The sequence below is a fragment of the Megascapheus bottae genome, chromosome 16, assembly GCF_031878675.1.
Source record: "Megascapheus bottae isolate mThoBot1 chromosome 16, mThoBot2.hap1, whole genome shotgun sequence".
NCBI classification, from domain to species: Eukaryota; Metazoa; Chordata; class Mammalia; order Rodentia; family Geomyidae; genus Megascapheus; species Megascapheus bottae.
In genome coordinates this window covers 4,522,670-4,535,086 of record NC_143524.1, presented here as the reverse complement: position 1 = coordinate 4,535,086, position 12,417 = coordinate 4,522,670, and the positions used below count along the sequence as shown (strand labels likewise).

At 50.1% G+C, this 12,417-nt stretch overlaps 1 protein-coding gene across 1 annotated transcript; it reads right to left on the bottom strand.

Annotated features, from left to right (window-relative positions):
- Positions 1-133: 133 nt before the first annotated feature.
- On the bottom strand, positions 134-4,900 carry Ctsf (cathepsin F). Its single transcript, XM_090347301.1, has 14 exons — positions 4,662-4,900; positions 4,422-4,520; positions 4,126-4,210; positions 3,973-4,034; positions 3,778-3,853; positions 3,110-3,223; positions 2,856-3,001; positions 2,671-2,767; positions 2,510-2,590; positions 1,475-1,594; positions 1,337-1,401; positions 1,151-1,241; positions 716-774; positions 134-633 (listed from the first exon to the last, which is right to left on the bottom strand). The coding sequence occupies exons 1-14, from the start codon at positions 4,872-4,874 to the stop codon at positions 559-561; spliced, it is 1,383 nt and encodes a 460-aa protein (XP_090203427.1). The 5' UTR covers positions 4,875-4,900; the 3' UTR covers positions 134-558.
- Positions 4,901-12,417: the final 7,517 nt, after the last annotated feature.

Below are 12,417 nucleotides of genomic sequence, written 5' to 3'. Positions count from 1 at the left end.
GAAATTAGGACCCCAGGGATCCTGGGAAGGCCCAGCTACCCCACTTTGCCTGCCAGGGACCCTCACTGCCCCTCCTTACTCCCCAACATTCACACAATTCACACAACACAGGGAACCAGGACACCTCTTTATTACTGTTAGTGAAGGGCGATTATGAGTTTCCTAGATGTAGGACTGTGTCCCTAAATCTGGGGGTGAGGGGAGGCGGAAAATATATAGCATCAGACAGAAAGACAGAAGAAAGCCAGGGCAGGAAGCCAGAGCCTGCTGAGGGCAGAACTGGAGTGAAGACTACAATATTTGCATTCTGTGATCCTTATCCTTAGCCCAGTGTTCTTGGCCCAACTTCGGCTGCCACAAAAGCACCCTTCACCCCAGGATCCCCTGAGCGACCACATTCACCAATGGTTCAGGAACAATGGGGCCCCCAGCACTCTGCTCACCCCTCTGAAGTACCCAGTGCCTGTGTCTCAGCCAGCTGTGCCTCCTGGGGAGGGGCCTGGACTTAGGGGCTGGGGGAGGGGCTCTCTGTTCAGCAGGTCTGCATCAATGGCTTCCTCAAATCACCACTGCTGAGCTAGCCATGGTGTTCACACCACAGGCCCCGGACCCACGATGCAAGTAGTAGTAACCCTGAGAGGAAAAGGGGCTGGTTCGAGGATGCTCAGGCAGGCTCAGGGCTGAAGAGTCAGGGGCCAAGCAGGCCAAGACTTACCTTCTCACCCCAGTTAGCACCCCAGCTGTTCTTGATGGCCCAGAAGGGAGTCTCAGAGCCTGGGGAGCAGTGTGGAGCACAAAGGGTCTCTATCAGAGCCTCAAGTACTCTGCACCCTTCAAATAACCTGCAGTGGGCCCTACTGTGTGGCAGGTACTAGGAAAAGAGCAGAAAACCAGGGAGGCCCACCTGCCACCCTCATGGAGGGCTTAGTGCGCCTCCGGGAAACTGGATGGGTTCCTGCCCACTTACCTCCAGCGTAACTGTTCAACGTCCCCCAACACTAGCTTTCCCATCCACAGAGGGGACGCTGGGCTAAGGACGGGGTTTCTAGTCATTTCCCAGCGTTTCCACTCAGAGGGCCTGCGGGCTACCCTACTGTCCACCTCCTGCCTGTAGTCCACAGGGGATGGGCAGTCAGTCAGTGGAACTCACGGTTGCCATAGCCCACAATCAGCACAGCATGATCAATGAACCAAGGGCTGCAGAGGGGCAGGAGCGGGTGGGCGATCCCACGGCGGTAGAACTGGTGGGGGGGAGAGAAGAAGGAGAATAAGGAGTAGAGCCAGCTCTGAGGAGAAGCAGAGGAGGGGCAGGCAGGTGTTGGGACCAGGGTCTCACCTGCATGCCAAAGGCATTGATGGCGACAGAGATCGGGCCCTTCTTAGCCAGCCAGGCTGCCAGCTCTGACGGGGGAGGACAGCATGAGTGGCCTGTGGGCCCAGACCCACCAGCCTCACCTCACTCCACCCCACTTACTCTGCTCATCCCGACTCAGCTCCACCGAGTCATTGATGTAGACTTTGGCTGCCTTCGCAGTGAAGTTGCAGGCCTGCCGGTGACCTCGGTACTTGTAGTCATCTTCTGTCTCCAGCCCTCCTGGGGGACGTGGGAGTGAGACAGAGTGGACCCTGCTTATCACTGGTTCCCTTCTCCGTGTTGAGTCATGGCACAAAGGCCTTGTGTCCCTCACTCCCCAATCCCTCGCACCCCTAGAATACAGATCCTCCTCCCTGAACAATCTCTCTCAGCCCAAGGGATGACACTGCTGGGACTGGAGGAGGCAGGCGGAACTGTAACCAGTAGACGTGGGACTCCACTCAGCTCTGCCTCTTACCAGAGGCCTGACTGGGCCTCTTGACCTTGGCCTGCCTGTGCTGCTCCAGCAGTCTATTCCTATTATAGTCACGCCTCCCCACACACCCTAATTAAGGATTAGATGCATTGCTACCTGGTTTGGCAGTATTACAAAAACACAGACCTGCCAGGCGCCAGTGGCTCACACCTGCAATCCTAGCTACTCAGGAGGCTGTGATCCAAGGATCCAAGTTAGAAATCAGCCCCAGCAGGAAAGTCCCTGAAACACTTCACTAAACTACAAAAAGAAAGAAGAAAGATGGGCCGGGAGTGTGGCCTAGTGGTTAAAGTGCTTGCCTAGCATGCATGAAGACCCGGGTTCGATTCCTCGGTACCACAAACATAGAAAAAAGCCAGAAGTGGTGCTGAGGCTCAAGTGGTAGAGCTCTAGCCTTGAGAAAGTCCAAGGACAGTGCTCAGGTCCTGAGCTCAAGCCCAGGACTGGCAAAAAAAAAAAAAAAAAAGAGTTCATTTGACATACGAGTCCTCAGAGACTGACAGGTCTGACTTGTCTAAGGCCTTTAGCCAGTAAGGGTCAGCGTTCACACTGGAACTCAGTTCTGTGTGACAACCCCCACCTCCACCTGCACTCATGTCTCTCCCCTTGCACAAGGAAGGGTGGCACCTGATACTCCTTCTGACCCCACTGATACATACCCAAATTCTTTATGGCTGTGTAGGCATTAGAGGGCAAGCCACCCAGGCAGGCCTTGTCCATCTTGTCACAGTCCACGAGCTCTAAGAGACAGAAGGCTGGTCCCAAGGAGCCCTCCAGAGGAGCTGGAGCTGGGGACAGGAGCATGGAGCAGAATGCTCACCCTGCTCTGAGAGGGACAGCAGGGTGTTCTGCTTCAGGAACCACTGGCCCTCCACATTGCCTGTGACAGAGAAGGCCCAGCAGGAACCACACATGCCCTACAAAAGACAGGCGAAGTCAGGGCTGGACCCCTTCCCCAGCCCACAGGCAGAGCCCATGTGCCACTCTCGCTTCTAGGGCTCCGACCTGGTCCTTGACTTCGGTGACAGCCCCCTTGCTCCTCCAGTCAAATTCAGGTGGTGCAGGGTCGTCCACTGGCTTGGCTGGGTTCATCTTCTTGCCAGATGCCTCGTGTAAAAGGGGATTCAGATAGATTGTACGAAACTCCTCTTCTGTGGGCCAAGGTGGGCAGAGCACAGAGGAACATGTATGTGAAGCTCGGATGAGGGGCCTGGGAGAAGGTCCTCGCTCTCTCAAGTGCCAGTAATTACCCACCCTACCTGTGAGGTCACTGAACTTGGTGATCCCATACTCAGCCGTGCCAAGGTCCAGGGACTGGATCTTCTGTGCTTGTATCATGTTTTTGGAAAAGATGGACATGCGCAGCTCAAGTTCTGAGGACCAAGGAGCAGGAGAGGAGGAGCTGGGACTCCAAGCAGATTATTAAAGGAGGGGTGAGGAGAGCAAATGGGCAGGGGTTTCCCTGGGAGTGGATGTGAATTGGCTCTTTCTAGAGACAGAACTCTGGAGCAGAAGCAAAGCAGACCTACAAGTGATAAAGTAGCAAACCAGATAATGATGACTCCCCAGATGTGAAAAGGGATCTAAGGGGGATTATCTAGGGGCTGGAGAACGTAGCTCAGTAGTAGAGCCTTGCCCAGCACCCACAAGGCCCTGGGTTCAATCCCTAGCACTACAAGCAAACAAAAAGGGCATCACCCAGTAGAGGTCATGAAAAAATATCTGACGTTTGTCTTATTCCCCTCTGGCCATAGTTTCTGACAAGGAAGACCAGATGGGAAAAGACAAGTCCTTGAGTGTCTGTCCAGTCCTGGAAGGCTGGACAAGACCTCTTATGGGTCCTTCCCATCCCCCATACACCAAGGCTCCAAGTTGAGAAAAGGTCTTGATCTGACTGGGACTGGTAGAGTCAAGTCTGAGGGCTCACCGTGCCTTGACTGGTAAGTCTTGTTATAGGTGACAACAAAGTCCTTGAAGAGTGTAGATATCTTGGAAGAAAAGCCCTGGAAAGGCAGAAGGGTCTTTACAAGGAACTCTGCCTGACCTAAGAGCCTTTCCCCACAGGGTGGAAGGAGAAGGGAAAGGAGCAAGCAGACGGCTCCCCCAGGTAAGGGCTCCTCACCCGGGGTGGATGGTCTGAGTTCATCATGGAAAGGAATGAACTTAGCGTCCCGTTTCTGTTGTCTGGATAAAAGTGGACAGAGAAGACACCAAGGGTGAACTCTGAGTAAAATCCGATCTGGGTTACCCCAGCCTCGTTGGGCTATCCCAGCACCTGTAATCTTGGTATCCACTGGGCCACAATATCGACTCAGCAGCTTTTGTTTTCCCTGCTCAACCAGGACTTCGAAACTGCAGAGCTGGAGGGAGGAGAAGCCAGTCTGGGGGCTGGGACGGGAACCATCCATCCCCCAAGACAGTCACCATGGAGAGTTCACAGTCAGCACCGCCACCCCATCCTTTAGCAAAGTGGCTCAGGGTGGAGCTGGTGTCCCCTGGGATCCCTGGGATTCCCTGCCTCTTGACCTCACCCATCGCCCCATTGTCTGGAGAGGCACTCCCATCACTTACTAGAGTCTTCTTGGACTCGGGGAGCTGGCACACGGTGGGGTTGTTGCACGGCGCCTCCTCCAGGGTGGCCTCCAGGGAGTACAGCGAGCCCCCGCCGGCCTGGATGGAGCGCACGTGAGCCGGGGGCCGCCACCCCGCTCCGCCACCCTTCCTCCCTCTGCGCCGCCGTGCCCTCCCCCAGTTTCCAGAGGCCGCGCCCCCAGATCGCCAGGCCCGGCGCCCGGCCCCGCCCGTCCTCACCCGGCGGACGCGCCCGCGGACGGCCCCCAGCGCGGCCCGCGTCTCGGGGGCCCGGCCACGGTTGTACGCCTCGAGCGCGAAGCGGGCGGGCTCCAGCAGCTCCGGCGCCGGCGCTCCCCAGGCCCGCACGTCGGCGACCGCGGGCCGGGCCGCGCGGGGGGCCGCGCCGGAGAGCAGCGCCAGCAGCCACGGAAGCCTCGTCCAGAGCGCCATGGCGAGGGCACAGCCGGAGGGCGGTGCACGACAACCCGCGGACCAGCCGACCAACCGACGCGGCGGCCAATGGGAGCCGGCCCCGGGCGCATGCGCGCCTGCTTGTTTACGTGCAGCACGTGGGGCGCGTGGGCGTGGCCGGCCCGGCATCGACGTCATCGTGGGTTGCATCCCTGGGATAGGATGGAGGTCGTTTCCAGCTCCCCTCCGGCAGGGCGCTCTTGTGAAGTAGGTGCTGTCTCCATTTTACAAGTGAAGGAGTAAAAGGTTGCAAAGATGAATGACTTGTCAAAACAAAAACAAAATCAGACAGATTCGAGCTTCAAGCTGGGCTCGGGGGCTCCAGCCTGATTACTCAAGAGCCTGAGACCCATGAGGGTCTCCGTCCGGAGTCAGAGGGGGCAGAAAAATCCATGACACATCTCCAGTTAACCAGCGAAAGGCCAAAAGTGAAGCCGGCACTCAAGTGGCAGAGAACAAGCCTTGAGCAAAAACAAAAAACCTAGGGGACAGTGTGCCCAGGCCCTGAGTTCAAGTCCCAGCACCAAAATCAGAAGCAAGAAAGCCAACAAAACCTCTTCTTTCCACCTGCGAAATGGCCAGGGATGAGCTAGGTTGTGTATGATCATGCCAGCACTTGTGAACCACTAAAGCAAGTTGTACACTGTGGGACATTTAATTACAATATTCTATCCAGAGCTCTCGGGGGCAAGCCTGCTGAAAAGAAGGGGGGAATCTCTAAGGGTGAAAAAATCCATGAGGATTGAGCAAAAGGACTGTAAGGGGCATTATCTGCTACAGTACAGAAGGTCACAGGAGAACGCAAGAGGGAAGAGAAAGGGAGGTGTTCGTTTTTTTAATAGGGAGAATCTGCCATGAGTTGCTTAGATACATAAATTCATTGGTCTTAAGACTGGAGGCAGGAGTTGGCTTTAGCTCATTGGTGGATGTGCTGTTGCTGGGAGTCTTTTGTCTATTCCAGTTAAAGATGTAAAAGATAAACTTTATTACAGCAGTCGGCAGGTTTGTATGAAGCATGAAAAGCATAGGATTTCAGGAGGGTTCATCTTAGAAAATCCTCCTGACTGCCCCTATGACCAGGCAAGGCACGAGCTGTCCCCTCTACATCCCCACCCCCACGCTTTCCTGGCTTTAAATTTTGCCTGGGTCTGACAAGATTGACTTCATTTTAGTATCAGCAGTTTCCCCAGGAGGCATGCGCAGTTGCATTGAGTAGACTGCTGTGTTTTCATAACTCACGGTCTAGTGGAGAGACAGGAAAGGACATTCTCATAGTTACACCCAGCTGGAAGAGAGCAAACAGAGAAGAGATGGCTTAAGGGAATTAGTCTGGGCTTTGAAAGTCGGGAGAACAGATATTGACAATCGTCTAGTCCAAACCTAACTTTCCATAAGAGCAGAGGTTCAGAGACACAAATGCCATTTGTGATAAACAGAAATAAGTGCCAGTGCTGGAACCCTGTGGCTGACGCCTATAATTCTGTCTACTCAGGAATCCGAGATGTGAGGATCATGGTTTGAGGGCACCCCAGGCAGGAAAGTCTGTGAGACCTTTTTTTTTTTTTTTTTTTTTTTTGCCAGTCCTGGTCCTTGACTCAGAGCCTGAGCACTGTCCTTGGGTTTACTCAAGGCTAGAGCTCTGCCACTTGAGCCACATCACCACTTCTGGCCTTTTTTTTCTATGTATGTGGTACCAAAGAATCAAACCCAGGTCTTGGTGCATGCTAGGCAAGCACTCAGCCACTAGATCAGACTCCTGGCTGTCTGTGAGGCTTTTATTTCCAATTAACCACCAAATAGCCAGAAATGGAGCTGTGGCTCAAATGGTAGAGCACTAGCCTTGAGCAAAAAAAGCTTAGGCACAGCCCAAAATTTGAACTCTAATATTTGTACAGGTGTGCAACACAACACACACACACACACACACACACACACACACACACGTCTCTACCAAACATTGTCAAGGAAGGGACCAATGGGAATATGGTGAAGGGAATGAATTTGTTCAAAGAACACTGTGTTTATGTATGGAAATATCTCAATGCAATCTCTTTATGCCACAAATGTATGTTAACTCAAGTAACAAAATAGTAAGTGACAAAACTAAACAAGGCCAAGCAACTGGTAGTCTTAGCTATTCCAGAGGCTGAGGTGGGAGGGTTATCTGAGCCAAAGAATTAAAGGGCATCCCAGGCAATCTAGAGAAACCTGCCCCATCTCAAAAAAAAAGATTATATAGAGGGCTGGAAGTTTGGCCTAGTGGTAGAGTGCTCACTTAGCATGCGTGAAGACCTGGGGTTGATTCCTCAGTACCACATACTCAGAGAAAGCCAGAAATGGTGCTGTGGCTCAAGTGGTACAATACTATCGTGTAAAAGCTCAAAAATAATGCTCACGCCCCCAGGACTGAGTTCAAGCCCCCAAGACTGGTAATATATATATAGATATATATATAATTTTCACAAAAAACTTATGTGTTGATAAATTATCATTGTAAAACATTGACCATATTTGCTCTCTTCACTCTCATTGTTGCTCTCCCCTTCCCACTAGTGTCCACATCTTAGTCAGGTCCTGTTATGGTGAGGTTTTTTTTTTATTGCCAATCCTGGGACTTGAACTCAGATTCTGGGAATTGTCCTTGGGCTTATCTCAAGGCTAATGCTCTACTTGAGCCACAGCACCACTTCCAGCTTTTTCTTTGGAAGTGGCACCAAGGAATAGAAGCCAAAGCTTCGTGCATGCTAGGCAAGCACTCTACCACTAGGTCACACTTCCAGCCCTGTGGTGATTTTTTTAAATTATATATTGTAACCATCTTTAAGTAGTTTCACAAAGGAGTTACTATTTGACAAGTCAGTTTCTGAATAGAATATATCTTGCTCAATATCTTCCCTTTCGTCATTCTTCTCCTGTGGTTTGTTTTTTATATTTTCGTGGGCCTAGGGATGGACCCAGGGCCTCATGTGCGATAGGTGAGAGGTTTCTTTTGTTTTTGACCTTGGCCTGGGCACTATCCCTGAGCTCTTCCATTCAAGGCTATCACCCTACCCCTGGAGCCATGCCCCACCTCCCGTTTTCTAGAGGCAATTGAAGATGAGTCTCGAGTCCTCTTGTGCCTGGGCTGGCTTTGAACCTCAATCCTCAGGTCTCAGCCCCCGAGTAGCTAGGATTACAAGCATGGTGAGAGTTCTTTTATTGAGCAACATCCCCAGCTAGCCCTCACTCTCCCACTTGGCTTCACGGGGCTTGAACTCAGGGCTTCTCACTATCCCTGAGCTTCTTTCTTTTGTTCAAGGATAGCACTTGAGCCACAAGGTCGTGGCTTTTTCTGTTTATATGGTACTGAGAAATCAAACCCAGAGCTTCAAGCATGCTAGGCAGGCACTCTATCACGGAGCTATATTCCCAGCCTTCACTGGCTTTTTGTGCTTGTGGTTGGAGCTCCTCCTTTATCCAATGAAGAACTCGAAGGTTGGTCCTGAACTTGACTACTATAAATCATGTGGCATGTGCACATCTCCTTCAAATCCTGATGTCAACTCGTTTGGGTAAACCACCAGAAGTGGGATTGCTAGATCCCTGACAACTTGTGGTTCTCACTCACTTTGGAAGTCACTTTCACGTGGTGTTCCTGATCTGCCTTGCCTGCCACTAGCGTGACTCCATGCCCACACCTCTGTCCTGGATTCCCAAAGCTTCTAAACTTCCTCTCACACTGGAGGGCAATTTCCTGTCCACCATGTTTGCTTTCTCTTACTTGCTGCTCTTTCCTCAGCCCTTAGCACAATACTAGATGTTCTGAATGTCTGCTTATTTAATACTTGTTGGATCTACAGATGATTTCCTTAGCATACCCTGGACCAGGTATAATGTTCTCCACCTGCTGTTCAATACATGACAGCTCACTTTGTGGGAAGATAGTTGTAAACATGGTTGTCACCTTCCCAGCAGAAGCATATCAGGAAAGCCTTCTTTTACCTAGGAAAGTAGCCGTGAAAGGCTTCTTATCTTTAGAAGAGTCCCCTGTTGACTACCTTTCATCTCTTATCATGTCAATCCTAGCCCAACATGGCCACCTACTTCCTCAAAGCCAGTAAGGGAAAAAGAGGCTATTTGGTCCTGGATAGCATGACACACATGGGTAGTCACAGAAGTCACCTCTGCTGTATTCCATTGGTCCGATGAATGCCACAGTCCCGCCCACCTCACGGGGTGGGGATTAAACAGGATGTGAATCCCAGAGTAGGGCTCTTATGGGTCACTTCAACATCCCTCTGCTACCGGTATTCGCTAGAAGAATGCCCGGCACACAAAAATAATAGAAAATTAATAATAACAGCAACACTAACAATGGCCCACACTGCATACTCTCCAATGACATTCAGCGCCACTATTGTTGCCGAACTAATGAATGCCGGGAGCAGAGTTAGAATTCAGTTCTAGTTCTAACAAAGATTCTGCTTCTCTTCCCAAACCGGCCTGGGCATTCTAGGCAAACATCACCACACTCAGCTTTGTCACCATGTTTTGAGATGGTCTGCACACTTTATACAGAGGCAAGTCAGGTATGAAAACAACTAAAAGATGACCCATAGCTCCCAGATCCTAGCCACACAGAAAGGACACAGAAAGGGGTCTGGGCGTGGTGGCTCATGCCTATAATCTTAGCTACTCAGGAGGCTGAGATCTGAAGACCAAGATTCAAAGCCAGTCTTGGCACAAAAGACTTTGAGACTCTTATCTCCAGTCAATCACTAGAAAATGGAAGTGGAGCTGTGGCTCCAGGGGTAGGGAGGTACCCTTGAGCTGAAGAGCTCAGGAACAGCGCCCAAACGCCATACCCCCCCCCAAAAAAAAGGACGAAAAGGGTAACCTTCTGGGAATATTCACCTGAATATTATGTATAGATGGACTGAATTCATTCCAGATTGCCTACGTGCTCCTCCTGCCTTTTTTCTGTGTATGTTCCAGTACCAGGGCTTGAATGCAGGGTCTCATTACTCGGCTTTTTTGCTCATGACTGGTATTCTACCACTGTGATCTACAGTTCTACTCCCAGCATTTGGTTGGTTATTTGGATATAAGAGTCTCAGGTTAATTTGCCCATGCTGAGTCCAAATTGGACATAGTGTTTGATTTCAGCCTCCTGAGTAGTTAGGATTACAGGCATGAGCCACCTGTGCCCAGCAACTTCCTGCCTTTTGGATTTACTCTGGAGTTACTTTAGGTTTTTAAATGGGACACTCCTGCCAGTCAGAAAGGATTCTTATAGATTCTGGAGTCACAGTATTTATTGTGCATGCTAGGCACACACTCTACCACTAGGCCAAACTCCCAGCCCCTTAGATTTCTTTAGTATAAATTACTTCCATTTTGTTTTTCCTTGATTTTTGTGGGAACTGGTCCTAGGGTTTGGACCCAGGAAACTTTTCCTTGATTTTTACAGTCATATGCACATGCACATGAATTTTATTTCTTCAACAAGTATATGTAGCCAGGTACTGGTAACTTATGCCTGTAATCTTAGCTACTGAGGAGGCTGAGATCTGAGGGTCTTGGTGGTTTGAAGCCACACCAGGCAAACAAATAAGACACGTTTCCTTCTCTCTCTCTCTTTCTTTTCTTTCTTCCTTCCTTTCTTTCTTTCTTTCTTTCTTTCTTCCTTTCTTTTTCTTCTTTTTTGTCAGTTGTAGGGCTTGAACTCTGGGTCTGGGCTCTGTCCCTGAGCTCTTCAGCTCAAGGCCACTGCCCTCCTCCTTGAGCCACCGTGACACTTCCCGCTTTCTGGTGGTTAACTGGAGATAAGAGTCTCCCAGTCCTTAGTGCCTACGCTGGCTTTGAACCTTGATCCTCAGATCTCAGCCTCCTGAGTAGCTAGGATTACAGGCATGAGCCACTGAGCCCAGTCTAAGACATGTTTATTTCTAACTAGAAAAAAAATTGGGGGGTCAGGAAAAGGGGGAATAAAGAATAGTTTTTTCTTGAATGGAAAAAGTTAAGGAAGGGGCCAGGAGTTTGGCCTAGTGGTAGAGTGCCTAGCATGCACAAAGACCCGGGTTCAATTCCTTGGTACCCCACATACATAGCAAAAAGCCAGAAGTGGTGCTGAGGCTCAAGTGGTAGAGTGCTAGCCTTGAGAAAGTCCAAGGACAGTGCTCAAGCCCTGAGCTCTAGCCCAGGACTGGTGAAAAAAAAAAAAAAGTTAAGGAAGGCCATGAGGCTGATAACCATTTTTCCTCTCCCCAGTCCTGGGACTTGAACACAGTCTAGGCACTGTCTTTGGGATTTTTCTCAAGGCTAGCGCTCTACCACTTGAGCCACCACTAGGCAAAACTCCCAGCCCCATGAAGCTGATTGTTTAATTTGACCTTTTCCCTGCTAGGTTATAGTTCACTACTGTTATGAGTTCTTCCTGACACATGGTGGCACTGTTGAGATTCGATCCTGGGTCTCACAGTGTGTCAGGAGTCTTGGGTAGGATCTCTGTGCCCTCTCACCTCCTCTCTGTTGTCTTTTTAGGCATACCTCTTCAATCATAAATAGACCCAATGGACTGGGAGTTTAGCCTAGTGGTAGAGCGCTTGCCTAGCATGCATAAAGATCCGGGTTCGATTCCTCAGTACAACAATCATAGAAAAAAGTCAGAAGTGGTGCTGAGGCTCAAGTGGTAGAGCTCTAGCCTTGAAAAAGTCCAAGGACAGTGCTTAGGCCCTGAGCTCAAGCCTAGACGGGCAAAAATAAATAAATAGATAAATAAATAAATAGATCTGGTGTGGGATCAGGAATGGATCTAGTGTTTTTCTACTCAGAGTATTGCCTATGGGTTTCAGTTAGGGCATCTCCTTATCTGTGAAGACATACCCGTTCCCCAGAGAGCTTATTTACTGACAGATCTGAAGCTTTACCATATTCTGAAGGGGCCTGTTACTGATGGCTCATGCCTATACTCCTAGCTACTCAGGAAACTGATATGTAAGGATTAATGTTCAAAGCCAGCACAGGCAGGAAAGTCTATGAAATTCCTATCTCCAATTAACCACCAAAAAGCTGGAACTGAAGCTGTGAATCAAGTGGTAGAACACTAGCCTTGAATGGAAAAAAAAAAGTTAAAAGGACAGTGTGCCCAGGCCCTGAATTCAAGCCCCACCACCAGCACAATTTTTATTTATTTTATTTACTTTGCCAGTCCTGGGCTTGAGCTCAGGGCCAGAGCACTGTCCTTGGACTTTCTCAAGGCTAGAGCTCTACCACTTGAGCCTCAGCACCATTTGGTACCATGTGGTACCCAGGAATCAAACCTGGGTCTTTGTGCATGCTAGGCAAGCACTCTACCACTAGGCCAAACTCGCAGCCCCACAATTTTTTATTTTATTTTATTTTATTTTTATTTTTATTTTTTGCCAGTCCTGGGCTTGATCTCAGGGCCTGAGCTCTGTCCTTGGACTCTCTCAAGGCTAGAGCTCTACCACTTGAGCCTCAGCACCATTTCCGGCTTTTTTCTATGTATGTGGTACCGTGG